Below are 27,245 nucleotides of genomic sequence, written 5' to 3'. Positions count from 1 at the left end.
TTTCAGTCACAAACTCGATTGCTACACCGTAATAACATAGTCATAAACACACACCCCGTATAAGGCAATTCTACCGAGAACTAGTACATGTAATAGTTGAGTCGTTACATCAACTGGGCGGTCTTTAATTTAGCTTTAAAGTATGATTTTACCAAATCCCATCATGCACTGCTGCTCTCATACAGAGTCAATGCGCATGCGTTCCTTTTTTGGAGTAACCGACTTGACAATGGAGCCCCACCTCCCTCCTTACACACTTCCTGTTGTTTCTTTGGTTGGGAATGCACAGTGCTACTAACACAGGCATGGGCAAACTACGGCCCGTGGGCCACATACGGCCCATTAGGCTTTTTAATCCGGCCCGCCGACGTTGTCCAAATTATAGTAAAAATCCGAATTAAACAATTGCCCAAATGAGTCTTCTAAAACGCCGGGTCCAGCGTTTGTAGTTCTCAAGCCTCCGGGAATGCCGGCAAGCTCCGAGTTAATATATATATAGTTCGCAGTCTACCTTTGAATGCTCCGTTGACGCCAACATCTAGCGGCAGGATTTCTTTTGTAAATACAGCAGAAATGATCATACTGGGTGTATTGAAGAACTGGGTGTATTAAGAACTCGATATCCCAGCAGTCACTGCGCAGTACTTTATCTACGGGAAATAGTAGAGTCGGGGCTGCTTGGCGTAAATGTATATATATATATATATATTTATAGTTCAAAGGCTAGCTTTGAATGCTCTGTTGACGCCAACATTTCTTTTGTAAATATAGCCGAAATGACGGCGAGCACCAAATTAGTGTGCTCGCGCAACGTCATACTGGGTGTATTTAAGAACTGGGTGTATTAAGAACTTGATATCCCAGCAGTCACTGCGCAGTACTTTATCTAGGGGAAATAGTAGAGTCGAAGACTGCTTGCCGTAGTTGTCCTATCGACTGATTTATTTGTTTTTATCGTGATAACAATTTTAGTATTGGTCCATATATAAAGCGCACTGGATTATAAGGCGCCCTGTCTATTTTGGAGAAAATTTTAGACTTTTATGTGCACCTTATAGTCATGAAAATATGGTACTGTGGACATCCTGACACATGAACGAGCTGAATGTGAAGCTACAAGAGAAAAAACAGTTTGTGCATGAAATGAAAGCAAACCTTCCACCTTCAAAATCAAGCTGGTTTTATTTTTCAAGCAAATATCAGACAAGTCATTTGCTCATTTCCCCACACTGGTTCCGTTAAAAGAGACCCCCGCATGTGAAAAATTACGGGAAATCATTGGATGACCTGCATGAGCAATTCTGCCGTCGGTTTTGTGATTTTGGAAAAATTGACAGCTGGTGTCATGTCCTTTCTCACAAGACCCAGAAACGGTTCCACAGGAGTTGCAGTTGGAACTGATTGATCTCCAATGTGAAAAGTTCAACTCCCTGAAAGTCTCTGAGTTTTATGCTTCATTAAGTGCAGCCAAATTTCCAAACATCCAGAAGATGGCACAGAGGATTCTGGTGTTATTTGGCTCTACATGTGTGTGAACAGACCTTTAGTCTGATGAAAACCAAGAAACCACCCCATAAATCCCAGATGAGTGATGAGTATGTGTTGGAATTATTGTAAATAAGTTATCCTGATTCTGGTATGACTATCGAAATGCTTGCTAATAGAATTAGGAGTGTCTTGAGCCCTGGGGGTCAGTTTCACCTTATTCAACAAAGAGGAACTGCCCCAGGGGTCGGGCGCCTGTTTGAACCATTGTGTGAAGATTGCGGGAGATCGGGAAAGAGACTGTAAAGGTGTTACCTTAAAAAAGCATATGGTCATGATCAAAGACCCTTTTGTAACTGGGAGAGAACTCCCTCTTTCCTTTGATCAGCTTGAAACTTCCTGTAACTTGACACAATAAGAGACAAGGCGAGAGGAGACATCTTCAGAGTGTGTCGGAGGATTGAGACGCGAGCAGTCCCCGACCCTCTCACTGCAAATAAAGTTGACTCAATTCTCTGTGTTTTTCCTTCTTTCAGATTGGTGATACAAATGTCTGGTGTTTAAACCTAACATTTAAATGGTCCTTCGAGACGGATCCCAAGATACCTGACGATCCCAGCGGGTGAGCAAGATCCAGAAAAGTCTGTGTACACAGCATAAAGATCCTTTTCCAGGACTGTTTCTTCCTTATGGGCTGGGGTCCAAAGGTTGAAGGGATACCAAGGACGCAGAGAATCGTGAGTAAATTTTATTTAAAAAAGGAATGAATGAGAATGAAGTAAAATAGAAAACGAAGTAAAAAGTTAAAAAAAAGAAATGAAAACCCTGACAATCCTAGGCACTATCAGTTAAAATTCAAACAACAAAAATCCGTAGGCGGACAGACCCCCTTAGTTGAAAAAGACTAATTAAATTCTGTAAAGGATAGCGGAGTCCTGGGTGTATTGAATAAACAATGTTGAACAAAGAAGCGAACTAAAAGGAATGAAAGTGTAAAAGTGAGAAAGATATTGTTATACAGTGCCAAGATACTGAAAGAGCTCGATATAAAGAAAAAAAAATAGAATAAAACTATAAACGCATGCAAGTAATCTTCATATGAATAGATATATATATATATAAGTACGCTGTGACGCGTTCATAAATCTCGATTGTTGCGCAATATAAGACTAGAAACGACTAAGAAATATACTTAGGCGGATAAATAAGATAAGAAGATATATATATATATATATATATATATATATATATATATATATATATATATATATTAGGCCTGTTAAGAAATAGTGGCCCCCTGTTCAGCCCACTCCTCATACGAGGCTCCACTCGCAAGCAGGGAGCACGACGACGAGGGGGGGAAGGGGGATAGATAGAGACAGAGAGAGACAGAGAAAGTTGACAGAGAGTTTTAGAGAGATGTAGAGAGAGAGAGAGATAGTTGACAGTGTTATGATATATTAGTGAAAAATTATGGGTCCTTTATTAAACACTAAAATTTATATTAGGAAATGCCTAGTGAAAGGTTATTTTCCCTAAATTTTAATTGAGGTAACAGTGAGCATAGAAAATGGCTCTTATTTTAAATAAAACCGCCTTCTTAGAGCGCATAGGAATTCAGCCAGAGCTTTAACTATTTGTTTTAGCAATATGAGAGTGATTTGCGATTTAGACTTAAGTATTAAGAATCATCCAAATTATGAATGATATCAAACATGGAGAAAACAATGCAGAAATGGCATTCATCCAAATTATTAAGTAAATTATACCTGGCTGGTTTAGATAAAATAATTGATTTAGGATAGGCATGATTTCCCTAGGACGGAAGAGGCATGGAATGTTTTTCGGTGCACAGGAAAACATTCCTTGTTTTGCCCGGAGCAGGTGAAATATGCTTTGGCGTGGGTCATTTTAATGACGATTAGAATATTAATTGCATTAGCATCAAACAGTTGATGTCAACCAAATGACGTTAACCTATTTCTTTTGAGAATGGTTAGTGCTGATAGCACAGCAAAAAGGTGGTTAGCTGCCAAGGAGCCCTAGACTGGGGATGGCGCTCTCCACTAGTGAAAAATTGCAGACCACTGATGTCTGAAAATGAGTGTGAGCATGAATGGTTGTTTGTTTGTCTTTTTGTGTTTTTGATTGGCCGACCACCAAGATATAATTAATCAATCAGATATCAAGGTGGAAAATGATTTAGAAATTTGAAATCAATTTTTGATGAAAATTATGGAAAATTGTTTAGTCCAATGAAATTTTTAATGGTAAAAGCAGCAGTACTCCAAACGTGAAACTTGAAGTGGAGAAACAAATCTGCGATGCAAAATTTAGGAGCACTGAGAAAAACAAAAAAAAAACAAAGACAGTGCTTGATACGAAATTCCAAAGTACTATTGATTTATTGTGATAATGGCATCCAAATTGTGTTAACAGAATAATTGACTGAATTGACAAAAGTTTCCATATTTTGTTCCGGAAAAAATATGGAAATCCAATTTAGTGGAATGTACCAAACGCCATTATCACTACACGATTGGAACTGGAGGATGAGGCTAATCATATGTCTGCATAAAAAAATAAAAAATAAATAAAAAAACTTTAAAGAAACGCATTAATTTTGGGTTGGCAGAGGGAGATTGTGCTTCTTAATAGGAAACATGAAGAGCAACCCAGGATAAGAGTGTCCGTGCAAGTGTTCCTGACCAACCAGCAGACATGAAAATAGCGGATCCATTTTGTGCACTGTAAGAAGGTTCTCTTAGTTGAAACGTATGAGGAGACAGGTAAGATAAACTTTTTGACGTAATCAGACAAAATGGCAAGCACTCCAATATTGATTGGAAAGATTATTGCTCGGGGAGCAATGCTGTAAGCCATAAGGAACTTTTTATATTGGTTTTATTGTCTCCATATAAAAAAAGCGTTTCAATTGAGACTAAACCTTCTTACAGATAGTTAAAGTAAAAAATTGAGACTAGATCTTCTTACAGATTTTTAAAGTAAACAATTAGAGAGAAAAGAGAAACTACAATGGATAGAAATGTAACTAGAATTTAATATTATGCCTGACTATTGAAAAATATTGATTAAGAAAGTTTTATAGGAGATGATTGGCAAACTCCAAAGACAATGGAATGATACATTTGATAATAAGACCACTAGTTTGGGATATTTTGAATTAAAAAACACTGAGGTTAATATGCAACGCGATACACATTGTTAAATGAATTGGGACTTGATTAGTATGCATTTTAAAAGTAATGGGCTTTAATTGCTCTAAAGGACACAATTATGCTAGAAATATTGACCCTGACAAACAAGGGGTGGTTACATTTTACTGGGTTCAATTCTATTCAGAATCATAAATGTGTGCATTTTGTTTCTGGATATTAATTGATGTGAATCTAAACTGTTACAGAGAACGGGAAAGCTGTTTTCCTGAGGAGAAAGCAGCCTGGTTTGCTTTTTGTATTTTTCCTATTCCTAGTATGATTAGTTAATTTGTGTAATTGTAGGAAAGGAAAAAAACAAATATGGGTTTTGATCTTAATAAGGAAGCAGTGTTCAAAATAGAATACCACCTAGCATGTTTAATTTTGACTGATAAGGTATTTAAATTTTCACAAACTATAGTGATGGAATAAGTAAGAATGTTGCGATTTTTGTTCATTGGGGTATTAAGCCCAACCAAATAGCTGTAAGCAAATGTTAAGCACGTGTTGAAGACAACAACAAAACTGAGCCGATCTCAAGAACAGTCTGCAGACGAACTGTACAAAGCTAAAGGCCTACCGTGCCTACCAAAAATGTATTCCAAAATTGAGCCATAAATGTCTCAACAGGGGGGATATATGATGAACAGGTATAAATACCTATTTTAAAATTTTTGTAGGAACTGTTTAATTTGTTATTTTATTGATCTGTAAAGAACATGGGATCTCCAGAATCATCTGGAGTGACAATGGAGCTCATTTTTCAAAAAGCATAGTGCAAAACAACTGGTAGAGCGAACAAATGGTACGATAAAACCAAGGCTTAAGAAAACCATGGAAGAGATAAAGAAGCCATGGCCAGAACGCCTAACACTGGTAAAAACGTATATGAAGATAGTGCCAACTAGCTCGGGATTAACACCTTTTTGAGATAGTTCTTGGAAGACCATTCCAACTTCCTTTATGGGAAGATGACCCATGACGAGAGACTAAGGATGGAGAGAAACTTATCCAAAGAACATGTAAGCTGCCGTGATTCTTTTTTCTATCTTGCAGGAGGTGGTGAAGCCAGGTGACTGGATCCTGATCCAAGTCATAAAAAGGAAGTCCTGGTTCTCTCCACGATGGGAAGACCCATTCGTGGCCCAACTCACCAACCTCCACAGCAGCAAAGATCGCTGAAAAGTCAAAGTCGATTCACCAACCTCAGGTCAAGGTAGTTCGAGACACAGGTGACTCTGAGTAGACTGTAAATCGGACGGTGTCAAAACCCTTGTCCGTGAAGAAACTCATCTGACGTCTACTCACCTGCCACGAGCACCCCTCACTTAACCCTGACCTCCCATAGACTTTGCACCTCTATACAGAAGCCACAGTGAAAGCTGTTGCCACCCACATCACAGTGACTGGACTGTCAGTGACAGCCTGGGCGTGTCTGAACGCCCCGCCCACAGAGACTCGAGTTGGAAAACAAGTGATGTCTGCTCCTGAGAGGTCACTGTAGCAGGAAACGTCTTGCCTCAGCACTGGAATGGCAGAGCTAAGCGGTCCGCTCTTGGATGGGGCGATGGGGACCCAACCTACATCGACAGCATCGGGGTTCCCCGAGGTGTACCAGATGAGTATAAGCTCGCTGACCAAATTGCACGACTCCAGAACAGGACGGAAGAAGGGTTTGCAGCCATCCATGAACAGTTGTCGGCTACCTCCTTGATGGCCTTCCAGAACAGGATTGCTGTTGACATGCTCCTGGCAGAGAAAGGTGGCGTGTGCTCCATCTTTGGCGACCAATGCTGCACGTTCATCCCGAACAACACAGCAGCTGACGGGAGCTTAACCAAGGCCCTGGAGGGCCTTCGATCCCTCAACAGCAAGATGAAGGAACATTCTGGAATCGACACCTCAATGTGGGACGAATTTGGTAGCATGTTTGGCAGATACAAACAGTTGGTTGTATCAGTTCTAATGTCAATCGCTGTTTTTGCTGCCATTCTCACAACTTGTGGATGTTGTTGCATTCCCTGTATTCGTGCGTTATGTCAAAGATTGATAACAAATGCCATAGAACCAGTCAAATCAGAAATGTATGCCTTATTGACATCTGGAGCCGAACCACGGGACGATGACGACGACGACGGATCTGGGGATGATGAGGAAATGCAGTTCATGGGACTGCCTGACCTGTTCCCAGATCCTAAAGACTATGGCATTGACTTTTGAGTGTAACGTTTTTCTGTTATTTTGGTGATCCTGTGATGCGAAAATCTGAAAAGAAGAGGTCATGGGTGATGATATTTTATAGCAGAATCCGGATAAACAGGGGGAAATGTTGGAATTATTGTAAATAAGTTATCCTGATTCTGGTATGACTATCGAAATGCTTGCTAATAGAATTAGGAGTGTCTGGAGCCCTGGGGGTCAGTTTCACCTTATTCAACAAAGAGGATCTGCCCCAGTGGACGGGCGCCTGTTTGAACCATTGTGTGAAGATTGCGGGAGATCGGGAAAGAGACTGTAAAGGTGTTACCTTAAAAGAGCATATGGTCATGATCAAAGACCCTTTTGTAACTGGGAGAGAACTCCCTCTTTCCTTTGATCACCTTGAAACTTCCTGTAACTTGACACAATAAGAGACAAGGCGAGAGGAGACATCTTCAGAGTGTGTCAGAGGATTGAGACGCGAGCAGTCCCCGACCCTCTCACTGCAAATAAAGTTGACTCAATTCTCTGTGTTTTTCCTTCTTTCAGATTGGTGATACAAATGTCTGGTGTTTAAACCTAACAGTATGTTAATACTTTAGTGATTTTTTTCTGTTTATGTTTCATTTGTGCTGTTAACGGATGCAGTTTTTTATATGTATCGTATCTTGTGCTGACCCGGCCCGTCTGTCAAATTTTTAAAGTCAATGTGAAAGGTTTGCCCAACCCTGTACTAACATTTAGTGTTGTGCAGAACATGAATGCAGTCATGAAACATTTGCAAGAAACTGCTCATAATGTAATAATTTTGTTCTTAGTTTGTCTAGATAATGACTTTAAAAAGGGTCTGAAGGCACAACTAGAATAAATTAACACATCTTCAAATCACATGGTTCTAATCTCTAACAAAATCATCTTTTGAAAAATTGAAAACCAAATAGAAGTTAATCCATTTAGGAACAAAACTGGTTTTACAGTTAATGGTCAGTTGATTAACTTGTTGATGACACAGAGAGCCATAAACAATTCCTATTTTCAAATTTTATTTCTTTGAGAGCCATACTCAGAATTTTAGTGTAAAAATGAGATGTGACTTTTTTGGGGTCATATTACCACTTTTAAAGTACTAAATGAATTATTTTGACAGCACTGTTGTGCAGTTGCTAACCAACGAAAATATGCATGCAGCAAAGTCTAATAAAATTTGATTTATAATAAGATGATTAAAGTAAGGGGTATCATTGCAATTGTGCCGACGTGACACTCCAGTTGGCGGGACTCGGCTCTGTCAATGGCGGGAAATACATATTTTTCCTCACAGGTAAGCAGAGAACCACATGTGGCTCCCGAGCCATAGGTTCCCTACCCCAGCACTATTTCATCACCCTGGTCCAACAATCAATTTAATACATGGTACCCGGATAGGGGAAGTACCAGATATTAAACTGATGAGAACAGATACTACACTTGATCTTAGCCAGAATGCCGAGAAGCGATGAGGTAAGAACCGTCAGGAAGGACTACTTGTTTCCAGCCATTACGATCTATAGTAGTGGTAACACGGGTCGGATGTAAAAGGTAACAGACATTTATACAGCAAACTATAACAATACACGTTTAGTATGATAACATGGAAAGTGCTGCGGTGTTTATCGATTTTAATGTAAAGAATGTTTGGAAATTCTAAGCGCGGTGGGTCATGTGATTCACGTTAGACCAATAGGAGAGGAGTACTAATTTGAATATATTTTAACGGCACTAAACACTTCCTAGGCAGCAGAATTAAACCACCAGTCATATTTGATATCAATACACACACATTACACATTCATATTCACGCTAATAATGTAAAGAAACGTCTTCAATTTTGCACATAATCCACCCTGGACCATTAGTTGTTTAGTGCTACACTCAAAGTGAAAACAAATCCTGAGCAATCAGAGTACACGGAGAGTAATTTTGACAATAATGTACAAAGTGACTTTATTTTGAATATCCGGGGGCGAAATACAGTTTAACGAAAGATTCGTGAACTCATCCAGCCCGCGTACTATTTCCTGTTTGGCAAGTAGCATTATGCTACTATAGCGACACCAATCGAACGAAGGCGAACTACATATGTATTTGCAAATCACTTTGCAAACGTTTTTTGTTTGTTTTCAATCCTAAATCTAATGATTTTCCCACTATCGACATGAAAAACAACACTCCCCATTCTTTTATGGTTGGCAATTTTAATATAAAGTTTGTGAGGAGGATCTGGGACAAAGTAATAAATAGAGAAACCATTGAACATTTGTGATACAATTAACTTTTCTAAAACACTGAGTATTATATAACAAAAGCAGAAACGTACATATTTCTTACGAAGCATCAATTTAGTCATCATAGTTTGTTTAAATCATTATAAAATGCAAGTGGGTCCCGAAGTCGAATAAAAGCTTAAATTGCTTACCTGGTTATTCGACATTTACGTCTGTCCAATGTAACTTGTTCCGTAGGGGTTCCGGAGTCAGTCGTGGGCACACAAAAAACAAAATCATTTTGAAGGAATACATTTTGTGAAGTTCGTCCTCCTCAAACTGAACACTTCCCTCTCATTTTCCAAGGGATGTTCAGGGTCACCTTGGAAATCTCCTGCTTTTACCTAATTGGACAAATATAAACAAAAAACATTAATTATGCATTCGCATTGATTCTATTTATATATTTGATTTTGGCATTTTTAAATTCTCATATTTGGTGTAGTTCATACTGATTGTTCATATTTTTTCACTAAATACCAGCTTCACGTTTCAATTGCCTGTTTAATTATATCCATGTAGCTCTATCCTTGCCAGCTTATGACATTTAAGTGATTTCCATTGGCTGTTTTAGCAAAAGGCACTGACCCAAAATGGCCGACAAGTGGTAACGCTCTCAATAGCCAATTTTGCGTTCCTAGCCTTCGATATAAGTATTTTCTTCTCCTTGATTGTGATGTGCATTAAAATATTGTTTGTAATTATAGCCATATTTATTACTATATAGAAACATATGATATTAGTCATTGTTAATAAGAAAATCATACAAGGATTATTATTTTTGCACAATTTGTCCTACTGTCTCTGCCGTAGTTAGCTATGAACGCGTGCCGACCACTTGCGCAGGCGCATAACGGATTCAGATTTTGCAGTCGAAGTCAAAACTATCCGTAAACGTTAAATTTTGTTTCAAACTTCGGGACGTTTTGAACAACTACGGCGTGTCTTGTCTCTAACTCTGACATTGTATGCTGAAATTTTGTGTCGTAATGAAAGTTTGCCACACGACGCGTGTAAGTAGTATGAATTCCTTGTTTTTTATGCTGTGTTAACAAGTTGTTTTTTCTTCTACAAACATCTAAAAAATGTCTTTAAGATCAGAAATGACAACTAATTTATTATTTTATTTGATTGTTATCCTTTGGCATCACCTGAAGACTAACTACCCACCTTACGTCTGCCAAACTGGAATTAGTTCACCGTATTTCAATCTCTGGGAGTGGATTTCTTACCAGAATGCACGAACATTTGACAGACGACATATGGAAAGGTAAGAAAACACACACTACACCAGGATTACAGAAATATTCATTAAAACGTCTATTTTTTTATTTCATGAAAAAGTTGGGTCCCGTGGACCCCGATTGGTTCCAACTGTTGACCACCCAGGCATCATCTCGGGAAGAAAACATCTCGGATCAAGAAGAATTATGTCCAAACCAGGAGGGAAACATAAAAAAACTGGAGGAAACTTCTGTGTCGAGGGCGGAAAGTCAACAGTTTTCAACTCCCAAAGTGTTCCGACGCCGGAATTTTGTGTCGCCGGATGCCGAGGACCAGCAACAGGGTAACGATGCTGTAGTGCAGGTCTGCTTAGATTGTTTCGGTCGGACAAAATTGTCCATCTTTTGCTTTCTTCAGGGAAGGAGACCTCGCCATGGGGTGCCAGGAGTCCATGTCTGTTTCAGAGTTTCAAAGATGTGTAAGTAAAATGCTACTGGAATTCTGAAGTTTTTTGACATTCAATCATTTTTTACCAGATTTTGTGATTCCATCACACAGTTCAAATTATGGCCTTGTGCAGTCACACAACCCAGAATGTTTTGGTAAGTTTATTTCAAGTACTATTTTAATTACTCAACGGTTTTATGCTGTGTGTTTCAAATGCATTTTTAGCATTCTCATTTGCACCATAATGATCACTTTTTTAGGTCCTAATTTATTTGATAAATTTCCATGTATTAAAAAAATACCATAAATTGTCCTAAAATGTAATACAATTTACACATAATTTAAAATTTATTCAAATGTGTCGTTTGAGTCCAATGCAGGTTTTCTATTTTTGTCGTCAGGTTTGCTTAACACACCACTCAAGTCCCCAGTAAGTGCTTTTACTTCAAACTAAAATTGAACTCCCTTACTTTAAACTTTCAAGTTACATGTTGTTTAAATGACGCAAGGCCAGCTACGCCCAACGCATATCCGAAAGCCTGGGCGCCAACCTAAACCCCGACATATCGTGGACCAGCTCTGTTTTCATTATACAGTACTTTTTCCAAGAGTGCAAAAAGTTTGATTTAAATTGTCCTATGTTATTTTTTTCCACTTTTTATATCGATTTTTGCGCAAATCGCATTCACTACTGATGAAAACAAAACTCCAGAAATGGGATCGACGGAGGTTGGCAGCTGATTTATTTAGATTCCTTAATGAAAAACCAAAAACCATAACTCGGTAAAGGGCTACCTCTTTAATAAACTACCTTCCGATGAAAGGTAACGCCCCCTTGGCTAGGTGCCGTAAAATCATCAGGTGCATATAGCAACAGAAAACCATTCATACAGTCACTTGGAACCAAATGAAACTTAATATCTGGCACCCAAAGTCAGCCTAGTGTACTACTAAATCTTCAGTAATGGGTCAATAAACACAAATGACAAGCAAAAATGCTCCTAATATTCAGACAAACAGAAATATTTTTTTCTTTAGTACATGTATGTTCACTCAAAAACTTGCATTGACGAGACTGGATCTTTCATAGAACTCCCGATGTTGGACTGCAGCTTGCATTCCATTTGAAGAATTTATGGAACGCTCAAATCCTGGTAAACGATCACATTCCCATACAATCATCTTTATTGACCGCCTTTATTTCACCGTTCCCATGGTTTGATTTCGGATGGAACACCATGCCTTGAAAATGTCACTGCAGAGTAAGGGGGAAAGTATATTTAAAAAAAAAAAAAAAAAAAGAAAATGTTGAAGCTTTTATTGGCATTTCACCAACTCACCTGCAGTGAGAAGCCACACACTCGTTGCTGCAGTATTCTTTGTCCCAGTCTTGGCTCTCAACTGCTGGGTTTGTGCAGCCAGACCTCACGCAGACGGACGGCACAGCGGCATCTTCACATGACTCGTTCACTTCCATATCCTCCAGAAAGATGAAATGTGTTTTATGTGCAATATTTATTTGCTATTGAGCAGACTCATTCAACTTTTCAAACAGTTATACTAGTGCTTCTCAATTATTTTCTGTTGGACCCCACCCAGGAAGAATGAACCATTTCACGTGGGTTTCCTCCGGGTACTCCAGTTTCCTCCCACATTCCAAATACATGCATGATTGGACACATTACATTGCCACTAGGTATGGATGCAAGTGTGCAAGGTTGTCCGTCTCCTTGTGCCCTGCGATTGGCTGGCCACTGATTCAGGGTGTCCCCCGCCTCTGGCTCAGAGTCAGCTGGGATAGGCTCCAGCACCCCCCACGACCCTGAGGATAAAGCGGCTCAGAAAATGAATGAATAATTGTGATTACTAAGGAAGCATCAATATTGACAACACCATTTGCATCATTTCTTTGGTAATATTTAAAAAAATATGGAAAAGTGTATTTATGAAAAGCACATTAAAAACACTTAACGGCTTGTACTAAAACTACAAATATTTTTTTTAATATAAGGTGACCTGCTGCCCCCAAAAATAGAGGACCCAAATTTGGACGGGTGTTCTCCTGTATTATGTAGTACAACTCCTCAGATTAAAAATAAACTTGTTTTTGATGCAAAATCAAGAAATGACGGCGATCAAATTTAGGGCTTTTTTGTTTCGCTGTATTTCAACATCAACAATAATAATGATTGAAGTTAATTTAAAACATTTTTAAAAATTGAAAAACTCAATGCAATTTTTTTTTTAATCTGATTTTTGGCGGAAAGTTCAACATGTAAATTTAGGGTTGTATGGTTATCATACTTTTCCACCAAAAAGTCAAACGAGAAAGACGAAAGTACCTCTTCTGAAGGAAGCACCTCCGAGATGACCTCCTCATCATGCTGACCTGCTGACACGGCAGAATTCACCACCTGCACGGCTGCCGCGAGTGTGGCTCCAGAAACCGTCTGCCCTACTGTCACCGTGGCGGGGATGATGACGGGCAAAGCGTCTTTCCCCTGCAACGGGGCAGGAACTATTTTTATCTGAAGCGGAGGCGGTGGGGCAGCGGCAATGGAGACGGGGAGTCCTGCCGAGTTTCCTCCTTCCCGAGGCTTGGCCTGTAGTAACCGCGGCGGCGCTGGCGCCATCTGCTGGAGCGGTGGTGGCGGGGGCGCGTTCTGCATCTGCTGCAAGGGAGGAGGCAGGCGAGGGGCACTAGGCACCACAATTGTGGGATGTAGAGTGTGGATGCCAGTGTGTATGCCAGCAGGCATTTTCAGGGTGACAAACTGGCCCCCTGCCTGAAGCATGTGTTTTGGAATTAAGATCTTGGTGATGGTCTGCGTCGGTGGAGGCGCGGGGGCGGCCGTGGCTGGTTTGGCTGCACCCGTGCGGGAACGAGTTGCTCTCTCAGGAATATCCAAAATGATATTAGAAGCACATATGTTGGTCAGAGTGTTTTCTTCAACGTTATTTGCTAGACGGACGAGCTGGTGACCGGCAGGGGGGGCACTCGCAGATGCTAGGCTGATGAGCTGGTGACCGGCAGGGGGGCCACTCGCAGATGCTAGGCTGACGAGCTGGTGACCGGAAGGGGGGCCACTCGCAGATGCTAGGCTGACGAGCTGGTGACCGGCAAGGGGTCCACTCGCAGATGCTTGGCTGACTGCAGGTGGAGGTGGTGAAGGTGCAATCTCTACCTTGACACATGGGGGCTGAGGTGTGAGAGGGGGCGGAATATTAAGGAATTGTATCAATAAATTTACCATGATAAATTCACGTGAGCCTACCTGTGACAGTTGACTAGCTCGATAAGCTGCCAGAGCTTTTAAATACTCTCTTTTGGCAGCATCTGTCTTTTTCTTATACACCTAAAGTAAACAAAGCAAACAAGTGAGTTAAGTACATCCATGCAGTTAGTTGACCTATTGGCAAGATCCCGCATATGTGACTTGCATATTCAAGGCACAATTTTACTGTATTTAATATCAATCATTAAAAAAGTGCTTCATTTTCAAAGTATTAAATGTTTAGCTGGGCCAGTGATTTATATGCAGGTGAACACAGATTGAAGTCCTAAGGCAGGGGTAGGGAACCTATGGCTCGGGAGCCACATGTGGCTCTTTTGATGAGTGCATGAGGCTCTCCGCTAACCCATGAGCTAAAATGTGGAAACAGCTGAGTCCCAAACACACCAATAGGAGCGTTACATTGGCACTGTGGCTTTGACACGACCTCTAGCGCCTTTTTAATCATATTTTTGTAATTAGACTCTTCTCCATGCATATCGTCATTGATACTCATTGATTAGCAACTTTATCAAAAGAATTCAGTCTTTATGTACTTTAAAAGAGGTGAAATTACTAAAAACGCATATATTTTCATCTATTTTGACTTTTACATTTTGAGTATGGCTCTCAAAGAAGATGATTTTTGAAAATATGATTTTTTTTTATGGCTATCTATGTCAAAAAGGTTCCCGACCCCTGTCCTAAGCCATAATAACATAAATACGACAAAAGGGGGCGCGAAATGTCAATACAGTGGTACCTCGACATACGAGCAATTTGAGATACGAGTAAAATTTCGGGCAAATAGTTATCTTGAGATACGAGACAAATTTTGATATACGGACATACAGCGGACGCGAGAGGCTGCTCATAAGAACATCATGGGCATTGTCTTTCTGGTCATAACTCCCTCGTGTAATGTCTCTATGAGCACTGGGCGGAGCGTTGCATTTTTTCAGTGTTTTTTTTCCCATTAGTCAGTGCGAATTGCAGAAGTACTCGCCATGGCCACACACCAGTATCACATCGGCATGTGCATTTCTACTTCCCTTAAATGATCTAGTCATTATAAAATTTAATGATGAATATCCATAAATAAAACATCTTAATGACACTAGAATATGCACAAATATGACTTAAATTTGACCTTATTTTTCACATCTAGCGTTCTCACTTCTCATTCTCATTCAGATAACGTTTCTGCCATTTAGTCCATATTTTTCCATCGGAAAACTTGTTTGCAACTTTGCTGCATGTTTTGCAGAGCAGACCGTTCTCAATTAAAAAAGAAAAGACCTGACCCAGTTTCACCACTTGTTCTAATTGCACACACTCCGACAGGCATTCCAACTTAAAATATGCAGTTTCTATTTTACTTTGGTTTGGGGAGTCGACATATCAGTCACTTTAGCAGAGTTAGCATTAGCATCACTTAACTCCGCCGCAGTGTACATGTGCAAGTACACTGTCAATGCCGTGATTGGCCGCATACCATAATTGCATCGCAACTTATGATTGGCTCGACACCTGTCACTCACTAAATTATATAGCAAAATGATAAAGAAAAAAAATGTATTAATCATATGCAGTGTGTTCACTGCGCTGGATAGGTTTTCTTGTGCGTTGAGTGTGCGACCAGTGGGCAATTGTGTAGTTGCACAGCTTAGACGAAACGTTGGTTGGGGTGCTACTATTCTCTTTTGAGAATAGTCCAAAACTATGATTTGTTTCACAAACATTAGAGTTCGTTCCGGTTGTTGAATCCTGTTAGGTTTGTTGTGCTCAAAACAAATGCATACCAAAAACTTTTTTTTAAAACTGAAAACCCACTAGGACCAAAATAAAAGTGGACAATAACTTAAAAAGTTAAGCTGCCAGTTCAAATGGAATGAGCATCCAGAAGTGACACTCTGTCATTGTGAATGGCACTGAAAGAGTTCGTGTTTTGTATTAAAACTGGTTTTCCTTTCAAAAATATGGAAAAAAAATGAAATTCTGGAAGGAAAAAATAAATCATGAATATCTGAATAAAAAAGGGTATGCCAGGGTTCCATTGTAGGCAAGATGGTAAATGAGTAATTTAAAATAATCCATTGACAGTCATCAAAAAGAAAGAAAAAAACGCAAGCATGCACAAACCTGTTTCTGCTCTTCAGCCAGGCTGTCCCACATGGACGCCACAATCTTTGACACCTCTCCAAAAGAGGCGTTTGGGTTTTGACCTTTGATCGCAGCCTGAGTGTCTCTAAAAAACAGAGCATATGCAGAAACTGGCTTTTGCGGCTCGTTGGGGTCTTTCTTCAGCCGGGCTGTTTTGGATGTGGTCGGAGTCCCCGTGGGCTTTTTTGCCGTTGCCGAGGATGTGGAGCCAGACGACTGGACAGCTGAGTGGGAGAGGACTGAGGATGATGAGGACACAGACATGGGGGATTCTACCAGTACACTTCTCTGTGAGAAAGACACATGAGACACTGTGATTAAGTTGCAGAATCATTAAGAAAGCGTGCAATATAATACAAGTGGCATTAAAAGAGCCACAAAATACTAAAATCTGAGCAATTTATTACAAGATCACACCGGCATCGTGTATTTACTAGCGTAAAGTCATGTTTAATAAATAGAAGAAAAACAGAATTCACTTTTTTTGATGTGTTAAAAGTGGAGACTAAACCTAGAATTATAGTTCCATAGTTTTGTCAACAGAAATAATAAAAACGTACAACAATAGTCGATAAATTTAAACGAACACCTAAAAGAACAGAGCACCGTGAACGCAACGTGAATGCTAGTCCTGACCAAGGTTGGAGGATACGATGAAGGGGATGAGGAACCCTTAATAATTTTGCAGAGCGAGAAAGCGAAAAGATTATAACACAGCCAAAATAAACGATAATGCCATGCAGGACAACACCGAGCCTATCCACTAAAAAAATCCAAGTGAAGTCACTGTCGTGTACATTATCTGTATTTATGAATGTACATGAGGGACACTGAGCGCAAACATGATTGACAGAACCTTGGCCGCGGTCTCATATCACGTCCCCAAATCTCATTGGTCCCAATACCTCAAATCTTAATGTAATGTAAAAAAAATGACGGCAGCTATGCTGTACGCATGTACATAAGCCTACCATAAAAATGAAATCATGAACATTCATGATTACCATATTTTCTCACATATAAGCCGCCTCCGCGTTTAGGCCGTACCCTTAAAATTGTCTTAAAATTGTTGAATTTTACAATTTCTCTCGTATAAACGCTCCCTGCGTCACAATTTTCACCTCCATATTCATAATTTTAATAGGGAGTTCAAATGTTACTTTGAAGGGAAAATCTTAAGAAAAAATATCGCATGTGGTATATCTGAAATAGTCATACCTCTACTTACGAAATTAATTGGTTTCAAGACTTTTTTCGTAACTTGAAAATTTCGTAAGTAAAGGTGTACTTTATATGTAAATTCTCTCATTCGTTCCACGGTCCTCACACATCTACAAACTAAACCAGTGGTTCTTAACCTGGGTTGGATCGAACCCTAGGGGTTCGGTGAGTCGGTCTCAGGGGTTCGGTGGAGCCTCTGCCGCGGATGTCAAGACACATCGACTCATCATGTCTATTCATGACAACATATCCCGCTTGACCATTAATGGCTGCAGATGATCACGTGACATTGCTAGGCCAATTAGTGCTGCAAGGAATTTATACATCTTGAATTTTTAAAAGATTTTTTAAAAAATCACATTTTATTTTACACTAAAGTAGGGTTTGGTGAATGTGCATATGAACTACACCCTTTAAAATTGGTCAAAGTGTTTTTAATTGCTTAATGAGGGGAATTCAAAAGGAAATTCATTTACTTTTTGGGGAATTTCGTAACTTGGATCTTTTTTGTATCTGTTCCAATTACTCTATCAGAAAAATCAGAGTTGTAGAAATAACTGGAAATTCAAGAGAGCCATGACATTGTTCTTCACAAGTGTATGCAAACTTTTGACCACAACTGTATGTATGTATGTATATATGTATGTATGTATATATGTATATATGTATATATGTATATATGTATATATGTATATATGTATATATGTATATATGTATATATGTATATATGTATATATGTATATATGTATATATGTATATATGTATGTATGTATATATGTATATATGTATATATGTATATATGTATGTCTATATATATATACACAGACGCTCCCCTACTTACGAACATTCAACTTACGAACAACGGTACATACGAACATGTCTGCAAATTGCGTTTAAGTCCAAAAATGTTCGCAAGTCCAATTTTGTATTTCGCGCCTTTTTCGGGGTAGTACTTCTTTCCGCCGCTAATACCGACGCCTGGCGCTGTGAGAGCTCAGCTCACCCAGCATCTACCTTCTTCTTCGTTGCAATGCGGAAGTGCGTGAATGTATCTCCAGTGTGCAAAGAACCTTTTTCATTTGTATCATTAAATATCTCATGCATCCAATATTGAATATGGTTGGTAAAAAGCTAAAGGCTTCTATTGAGGGAGTTGCAAGGAAGAGGCAAGCAATTTCATTTGAAACAAGTGGCAATAATAACGAAGCTTGATGCGCGTGAGAGTGGTGAGTGTTGCACGGGCATACAACTTGAATCGTTCGACTGTCAGTACCATTTATAAACAGAAAGATCGAGCAGCAGGACCCAAATATTGAACGTTGCACAAAGTTTGCAAATCAATTGAATGATGCCATACAGTGCTACCGCATCATTTATGATGAAAAAAAGAAGAAAACTGTGCAATCGTCATTAGGTCGCTTCTTTTGGCCAGTTTCTAATACATAAATCTCTCTCTCTCTACAGTACTGTACATATTCTCTCCATTTTATTAAATGTGTTTTTTTTTCAGTACAAACCAATGCGTGCTACTTATACAAGCCTTAAACATACAAATGCACTTATATAAATCTTCAATATACTTATATCGGCCTTAAACATAAATTATAATACAAAATATAGCACTGAATCAACTTACAAACAAATTCAACTTATGAACAATCGCTCGGAACCAATTGCGTTCGTAAGTAGGGGAGCGTCTGTATGTGTGTGTGTGTGTGTGTGTGTGTATGTATATATATATATATATATATATATATATATATATATATATAATATATAGCAATAATTGTGTGTGGCTCTTTAAATACTCCTCACCTTATATATATATATATATATATATATATATATATATATATATATATATATATATATATATATATATATATATATATATATACCCGGGATGCTGTTGTTGTTGTTGTTATATATATATATATATATATAGATATATATATATATATATAACAACAACAACAACAACAGCATCCCGGGTAGCAACTCTATTATAGGCGCCGTTCGAGGGGACGCGAACACAGATGCTACAAGCTAAAAGGAGCCGCTAGCCAGCGCCCCCGAAGCTCCCATGAGCAGCGGCGCGATCGCTGATAAAAGACTGCTGCTCGTTGGCAAGTGGTCGTGCGTTATCCGATTGTGAGGACATTTGTGTGCATCATTTTCGGAATATTTTGAAGGGAATAGTACGACAGCAAACAGCCCATCGATAGCGAACGTGAGGGTGGAGTGTTTGTTCCGTTTACGAGTGCGTTGTGTGGAAAAAAAAAAAAACGAAGCCCCCCGCCCCTTTTGTGCCCCTCTCCCCTCGGCGAAATCCGCCCAATTTTTGTTAGATTAAACACTTTATTTCTATTAAACCACTCGTTATTTATTACTTTGTCAATATATGGCGAATTATAAGAAATAAAACATTTTTTTCAATCCAATATCCTGTTTTTGGTGTTTTTTCAGAGGGCTGGAACGAATTAAATTTTTTTCCATTCATTTCAATGGGAAATATCCGCTCGAGTTTCGAGAACCTCGTCATACGATCTCAGTCTCGGAACGGATTACGCTCGTATGTCGAGGTACCACTGTATTGGAATATTCAGTACAATGCGCAGTGCGGCGGGGGGGACTTTTTGCACGGCAACTCACTCGTAACAACATAAACAAATTTAAATGAACTTGGATTATGATAGACTCAAAAATAAGGTTAATCTAACCTTACACTAAACTTAATTTTAATTTTGTTTTTAAAAAAATGTACCTTTTCTTTTCCCGGGTTGTCTCTTTTTGCTTTGCCTCCACCCTGACTTTCAGCCGGAATTTTTAAAAGGAAACTATCGAGGGTTGTTTCCTTTCGTCTTCCCTTCAAAATATTCCGAAACGGACGCACACAAATGTCCTTACAATAGGAAAACGCAGGACCATTTGCCAATTTTACCCGGTGCCCCTCCTATTGGCGAGCAAGCTCCCCCACGTGTACACCACTCTCATATTTTTCAATAATTCCGTGCTTCATGTTGATTGTCATCATACGACTTTTCTTTGCACAACTCTTCATTCCACCTGGTTGCTTTGGACCCATTGTTGTTCCCTTTATTCTGCACTGACTAACAGGGCACTCGTATGTCACGGTATTACTGTATCTTTTAATTTTAGCTTATTGTTAGACAATTTTGGTGTTCATGACTGACAATCTCTGTTTCTCTTTCACTCACTCACTCAACCAGGAGGAGGGACTAAAGCTGACCTTCTCCAAGCAGGCACTGATGCCTAATGGGTCAGGGGGTGAAAGCAGCCGTAAACGGCGCAAAGAGCTAGAGGTACAGTTATTATCTTGAAATATGATCGCTGATAAAAGACTGCTGCTCGTTGGCAAGTGGTCGTGCGTTATCCGATTGTGAGGACATTTGTGTGCATCATTTTCGGAATATTTTGAAGGGAATAGTACGACAGCAAACAGCCCATCGATAGCGAACGTGAGGGTGGAGTGTTTGTTCCGTTTACGAGTGCGTTGTGTGGAAAAAAAAAAAAAACGAAGCCCCCCGCCCCTTTTGTGCCCCTCTCCCCTCGGCGAAATCCGCCCAATTTTTGTTAGATTAAACACTTTATTTCTATTAAACCACTCGTTATTTATTACTTTGTCAATATATGGCGAATTATAAGAAATAAAACATTTTTTTCAATCCAATATCCTGTTTTTGGTGTTTTTTTCAGAGAGTTGGAACGAATTAATTAGTTTCCTATTCATTTCAATGGGAAACTTCCGCTCGAGTTACGAGAATCTTGTCATACGAGCTCAGTCCTGGAACGGATTAAGCTCGTATCTCGAGGTACCACTGTATATATGTATATATACAGACACTCCTCAACTTACCAACGCAATTGGTTCCGAGCGATTGTTCATAAGTTGAATTTGTTTGTAAGTTGATTTAGTGCTATATTTTGTATTATAATTTATGTTTAAGGCCTATATAAGTATATTGAAGGTTTATATAAGTGCATTTGTATGTTTAAGGCTTGTATAAGTAACACGCATTGGTTTGTACTGAAAAAAAAATAATAATAAAATGGAGAGAATATGTACAGTACTGTAGAGAGAGAGAGATAGATTTATGTATTAGAAACTGGCCAAAAGAAGCGACCTAATGACGATTGCACAGTTTTCTTCTTTTTTTCATCATAAATGATGCAGTAGCACTGTATGGCATCATTCAATTGATTTGCAAACTTTGTGCAACGTTCAATATTTGGGTCCTGCTGCTCGATCTTTCTGTTTATAAATGGTACTGAATGTGCAACGCTCACCACTCTCACGCGCATCAAGCTTCGTTATTATTGCCACTCGTTTCAAATGAAATGGCTTGCCTCTTCCTTGCAACTCCCTCAATAGAAGCCTTTAGCTTTTTACCAACCATATTCAATATTGGATGCATGAGATATTTAATGATACAAATGAAAAAGGTTCTTTGCACACTGGAGATACATTCACGCACTTCCGCATTGCAACGAAGAAGAAGGTAGATGCTGGGTGAGCTGAGCTCTCACAGCGCCAGGCGTCGGTATTAGCGGCGGAAAGAAGTACTACTCCGAAAAAGACACGAAATACAAAATTGGACTTGCGAACATTTTTGGACTTAAACGCAATTTGCAGACATGTTCGTATGTACCGTTGTTCGTAAGTTGAATGTTCGTAAGTAGGGGAGCGTCTGTATATATATGTGTATATATGATGTATATATATATGTATGTATTTGTATATATAAATATATATATATATATATATGTATTTGTGTATATATATATAGATGTATTTGTGTATATATATGTATGTGTTTATATATATGTATAAATATATATATATTTATTTATTTATTTCCCCCCCCCCCCCAATAATAGCAGAAAATAATCGCGAAAAAGTGATTTCGCGATAATCAAGGGAAAACTGTAATTGGGGAAAACCATGTTCACTTTTGCCACGTCTCGGGAGAAGCCGAAAGTCTACCCTCATTAATCACTAGTCACGCAAACTCAGCACAATTATTGCCAGGTACGATTTTCAATAAAATGATTAAGAATCATTTGAAATCAAAGTGTTTATAACAATGTCTGCTGGTAAGGTTCTTTTATATGTATCTTTCCAGTGTTGTCTTATTATCATTGAAAATTAAGCATCGCTCTTAATGAACTTTTGAGATTGAAATAAAGGTTTGAACTGGAGTGAATTTATATGGAACAAAATGACTGTGGTTACAGTGTGAGTTAGGAAGACCTCACTCCTACTTTTAAAAGCAGCCAGTATGCTGGGCTTTTGACGTCAGGCAAGATGGGCTTAATCCAAGATTAGTATGAGAAGAGAGGGAGTACAGTGGCAACACCACTAGACCGGTTGTGCATAAAAAGGCAACTCACCTTGAAGTCATCCATGTCCTCATCTTGCAAAGAGCCAGCTGGAGAAGGTGTGGCAGACAGTGGTGGTTCCGAACTCCCTGCAGGAGGTCCTACGCATTCTCCACCTAGACCCATAGATAGCTCTGTCTGGTTAATGGTAGCCAGATGTCCACTTCCAAAAAGGCCATGAGTTATATCGGCAAGTTGAACATCAATAGTCATTGGGGAGGGGCTGCTGAAATGAGAGCCTCCACTGTTACCCAGCTCCTGAGGGAAAATTATGCAAAAAGCACAAACAAGCAGTTAGGCAAAAGAATGCGAAAAATGTCAATTATGTAGTATGTTAGTTAAAGATAAGAGCTGCATTAAGTTTGTGGTAGTATATTTTTTCAAATATTGACTTATGAAGATTTCCAATATAATAGTCATAATTGGACACTATTCAACCCCCTAGTTTATCATTCAAGCCTGCTGGGAAGCAACCAAGTACAGATGCTTCATTATTGTACTTAGGAATAAAAACATTTTCAAGTTCAGTTTCATGTGTTGCCGCTTGCCAAAACAAGGACTTCACATTTACTACATTTCATGATGAATAAAGCGTAATCATTACAGATACAGTCGCAAATTGTACAAATGGTATTCATTGCAGTTTAAATAAATAGCCAGGCTAAAATGAGAGGACAAAGTGACCAAGACAATTTTATAAGGCAAAGTGCATACCAATGACGAGGAGCTGAGCAGAGCTCCTCCATTCCCCTGACCAATGGCCCCCACGTTGAGGTGCTCCAGGCCTTGGGAGCCGTTGTTCACAAAAGGGGATGCAAAAGATGGATCATTAGCTTCCACCACCAAGTTGCTAACCAGGCTACCGGAACCTGAAGGGCCAGCAGGGCCATCTGCTCCATCAGACAACTCAAAGTGGGACACTGCTTCAGAAATACTAAGCGACGGGTCCGGGTCTAGAGAGATAGGAGGAATCTCAAAAACTTCATCTCCTAAGCTGGGGGTGTGGAAGGTCTGCTGTTAGGTGGGAAGACAATAGTTGTTTAGCGAGTATAAGTTGAATAAATTATGTATTATATCATTTGGGCATTGAAATGATATCCAGCTTAAAGTTTTTCAGACCTACGACATAAGTACCATTACTTGTAAAATACTGCTATTGTACAACTACCGAGTCCTGAGCATGTCTTGTGAGCTAGTAGACTAATTTATCAAGGACATGAAAAGAAAAGACGCAAAAAGCTTTCCAAAAACAGTCATAGCAACTATTCCATATGTTGGATATCTAATTTAAGACACATCCATGAACAAGTATGTCCTTTGTCAGTACTAGAAAGACAAGTACATAATGCATAATGTTACTATTGCATTGAATTAATTTAAAAAATATTAAATACTATTTAATACCATAAATACTAATTCTTACTCATTTTAGAGTAGTAAGATAAATGGACAGTAGTTAGTCCAGTAGCAGTTACTAATTCTGTCTGAATTCTAATCTGTACAAACAACAAACAATAATTTGACCTGCAGTTTATCAATTAGAATCAGAAATGGCTCAAATGAGTGAAATGTATTAGAGGTATCACTATATCTTCGTTCATTCATTTTCTGTACTGCTTTTCCTCACAACGGTCACGGGGTGTGCTGGAGCTTAACCCATCTGACTTGGGTCACCAGGCGTGGGACACCCTGGATTAGTGGCCAGCCAATCACAGGGACTGTACAGTCTTCTCTTGATTATTGCGACTTTACTTATCACAAATTCACTTCTTTGGAATTTTTTCTGCGATTAATTAAAAAAGATTTTTTAAAGTTCATAAAAATGTGAAAATCCACACTTCTGCTTGCTACCTGGACTCAGCACTGAAGGAAAAAAAGTAACCCTTCTTCGTGATTTTTTTTTATTATCGGGGCCATGTCTGGTCTACAATAACTGCGATATTACAAGGATTACTGTATCTTCAATGTATAAAAATGTCAATTAGGGAGTAAGACAAACAACTCGGGCGGCCCAGCAGCTAAGTGGTTAGCGCGTCGGCCTCACAGTCGGAGTCCTGGGTTCAAATCCAGTTCGGTCCACCTGTGTGGAGTTTGCATGTTCTCCTGTGTGGGTTTTTCCTGGGTACTCCGGTTTCCTCCCACATTCCAAAGACATGCATGGTAGGCTGATTGGACACTCTAAATTGCCCCTAAGTATGAGTGCGAGCGTGAATGGCTGTCCGTCTCCTTGTGCCGTAGGATTGGCTGGCCACCGACACAGGGTGTCCCCTGCCTCTGGCCTGAACTCAGCTGGGATAGGCTCCAGCACCCCCGCGAGCCTAATGAGGATAACGCGGTTTGGAAAATGAGATGAGACAAAATATCACTGAAATGTTTAACAAAATAAAATAACTAATTTTAACTTTGTTCTTTCACAATGAATATGGCCTATGTGTTAAATACCAGCCATTTCCGATTCAAATTGATAAACTGCAGGTAAAATTATTCTTTATTATCTATTTGCTTGTGCGGCTTTAGATTGCGACGGAATTTATGTGAATAAGATGTGAACCATGATGCCAAACGTTCCCTAGATGCAAGCACAAAAGTTAGGGTATACTAGTGCACGTAGCCAAATTATTAAATAAAAAATGCTCAAAAAACCTTCATTTTCACCTTGTTCTCATATATGGTTCATGTGCTAATTGCGTGAAAAAAAACAAAACCATGTTTTGCTCACCTCGGCGGACAAAAAGTGATGAGCACCGCCACCTATGGTCAGGTAACTATCATTGCCCTCTGAAAACTGAAACCCATAGAGTCGCTATTAAAATTCAAATTTAATAGAGTGACATTATACCAATTGTAGCTTCATCGGACTTGAATGAATAAAAACATACATTTGGCTCACCTTATTTCCTTCTGAGTATCCAACATATGCTTGGCTGTCCAAAAACTCCGAATCAACATTTTGAGCACAACCGTCAGAAAGTCCAGAATAGAAATTGAGGTCCATCTGCAAGCAAAATTACTTTTAATCTAAATATATATTTTTTTAAAAACGGAATCAATTCATTCATGTATAACCCAAAATGTGAGCAAAACATGCTAGCTATCTAACTAGCTAAGCTAGCAGGAGAGCTACCGAACTGACCTAACCTTACGTTTCGTGTGAAGATCTGGAAAGGTTTCTGAGGCTAGTCTCACATCAGACAGGCAGAACAATCGCTTGGTAATATACTGATATTGTTTGGACCTCCAAATCACGTCTCCGGTGGAGAATCCTCAGTTAAACGTGGAGTTATACATTATACTAATACAATTACTATAATGTGGCGCCTGAGACGACGACTGACCATTGATAGTTCAGGGACTGTCGGAAATTAAAGCTACCACCAGAGTGCGGGGTAACCCAACAAAAAATGTATACATAATAGAACACGTGTGCAAGTCACGAATTTTGACAAAAAAAATCCTTTTTAATAAACAAAAGTGTATTTCAAAGTCACTTATGTACCACATGTACAACATTATTCGTTGAATAATACGCAAATGTACTAGGTAGTTTTAGACTGCACACCATATGGTTGTTTATTGTGCATTATTCAAACCTTTAAGACTTACGTTGCTTTTGCGTGTAAATTTAGACGTGAAAAGACCACTTTGTGACGAATTGTCTAAGGAACATTAAGACGCATTAATTCACCTACAAATGCTATTTTACTGGAAATATTTTTAGTTTTCAGTATTTTTAGTTCTCATTCTCATATTCTGAACCGCTTTATCCTCACTAGGGTCGCGGGGAGTGCCGGAGCCTATCCAAGCTGACTTCAGGCCAGAGGCGGGGGACACCCTGAAGTGGTGGCCAGCCAATCACAGGGCACAAGGAGACAGACAAACAACCATTCACGCTTACACTCATACCGAGGGGCAATTTAGTGTCCAATCAGCTATGCATGTCTTTGGAATGTGGGAGGAAACCGGAGTACCCGGAGAAAACCCACACAGGTCCAGAGATAACATACAAACTCCACACAAGTAGACCGAACTGGATTTGAACCCAGGACCCCAGAGCTGTGAGGCCAAAGCGCTAACCACACTCACCTGCCAAGCCACCCTTTGTTTTAGTTGTTCCTGGAAATATTCATTTACATTCTCACGTTCAATTTCACCAGACAGAGGTATTTACCCTCAACAAAGATATTTAGGCTTTGTATTTCGGCATCTATTTATAAACCACCACCTTTATAATGACTGTGTCAGGTGTGGCCAGTCTTTTTGAATCCGAATACATTTGCTCAAATGACACACAATGTACTCTCCAGCTTTTATAT

General features: G+C 39.3%; 2 protein-coding genes and 1 pseudogene across 5 annotated transcripts; 1 reads left to right on the top strand and 2 right to left on the bottom strand.

Annotated features, from left to right (window-relative positions):
- Positions 1-8,255: 8,255 nt before the first annotated feature.
- Positions 8,256-8,399, bottom strand: LOC144086459 (U2 spliceosomal RNA; annotated as a pseudogene).
- A 1,825-nt stretch (positions 8,400-10,224) lies between these two features.
- Positions 10,225-12,171, top strand: LOC144085929 (uncharacterized). 2 transcript variants are annotated; one of them, XM_077615621.1, is made up of 6 exons: positions 10,225-10,475; positions 10,548-10,772; positions 10,847-10,907; positions 10,988-11,031; positions 11,278-11,306; positions 11,967-12,171. In XM_077615621.1, the coding sequence occupies exons 1-6, from the start codon at positions 10,442-10,444 to the stop codon at positions 12,096-12,098; spliced, it is 525 nt and encodes a 174-aa protein (XP_077471747.1). In that variant the 5' UTR covers positions 10,225-10,441; the 3' UTR covers positions 12,099-12,171. The 2 variants fall into 2 exon arrangements, with proteins under 2 accessions (XP_077471747.1, XP_077471748.1); XM_077615622.1 differs by lacking the exon at positions 11,278-11,306.
- On the bottom strand, positions 11,603-26,294 carry tox4a (TOX high mobility group box family member 4 a). 3 transcript variants are annotated; one of them, XM_077615620.1, is made up of 10 exons: positions 26,066-26,294; positions 25,823-25,927; positions 25,652-25,717; positions 23,647-23,946; positions 22,945-23,190; positions 16,291-16,599; positions 14,152-14,232; positions 13,219-14,076; positions 12,217-12,356; positions 11,603-12,131 (listed from the first exon to the last, which is right to left on the bottom strand). In XM_077615620.1, the coding sequence occupies exons 2-10, from the start codon at positions 25,925-25,927 to the stop codon at positions 12,074-12,076; spliced, it is 2,163 nt and encodes a 720-aa protein (XP_077471746.1). In that variant the 5' UTR covers positions 26,066-26,294; the 3' UTR covers positions 11,603-12,073. The 3 variants fall into 3 exon arrangements, with proteins under 3 accessions (XP_077471746.1, XP_077471745.1, XP_077471744.1); XM_077615619.1 differs by having other exon boundaries at positions 26,071-26,294; XM_077615618.1 differs by having other exon boundaries at positions 26,076-26,294.
- Positions 26,295-27,245: the final 951 nt, after the last annotated feature.

Source organism: Stigmatopora argus, chromosome 12 (genome assembly GCF_051989625.1).
Source record: "Stigmatopora argus isolate UIUO_Sarg chromosome 12, RoL_Sarg_1.0, whole genome shotgun sequence".
In the NCBI taxonomy this organism is placed as follows: Eukaryota; Metazoa; Chordata; class Actinopteri; order Syngnathiformes; family Syngnathidae; genus Stigmatopora; species Stigmatopora argus.
Note: the sequence above shows the minus strand (reverse complement) of the source record. Positions and strands in the feature narration are given on the sequence as shown.

What these genes read in the sequence shown, in the direction of transcription:
- LOC144085929 (XM_077615621.1), top strand. Translation starts at nt 10,442, where the DNA reads ATGCACGAACATTTGACAGACGACATATGGAAAG. An exon ending in TGCCGAGGACCAGCAACAGG is followed by an intron (nt 10,773 to 10,846) that starts GTAACGATGCTG and finishes TGCTTTCTTCAG; the next exon opens with GGAAGGAGACCTCGCCATGG. An exon ending in TTTCAGAGTTTCAAAGATGT is followed by an intron (nt 10,908 to 10,987) that starts GTAAGTAAAATG and finishes TCCATCACACAG; the next exon opens with TTCAAATTATGGCCTTGTGC.
- tox4a (XM_077615620.1), bottom strand. Translation starts at nt 25,927, where the DNA reads ATGGACCTCAATTTCTATTCTGGACTTTCTGACGGTTGTGCTCAAAAT. An exon ending in GATACTCAGAAGGAAATAAG is followed by an intron (nt 25,718 to 25,822) that starts GTGAGCCAAATG and finishes TATGGGTTTCAG; the next exon opens with TTTTCAGAGGGCAATGATAG. An exon ending in TGTGTGGCTTCTCACTGCAG is followed by an intron (nt 12,132 to 12,216) that starts GTGAGTTGGTGA and finishes CTTACTCTGCAG; the next exon opens with TGACATTTTCAAGGCATGGT.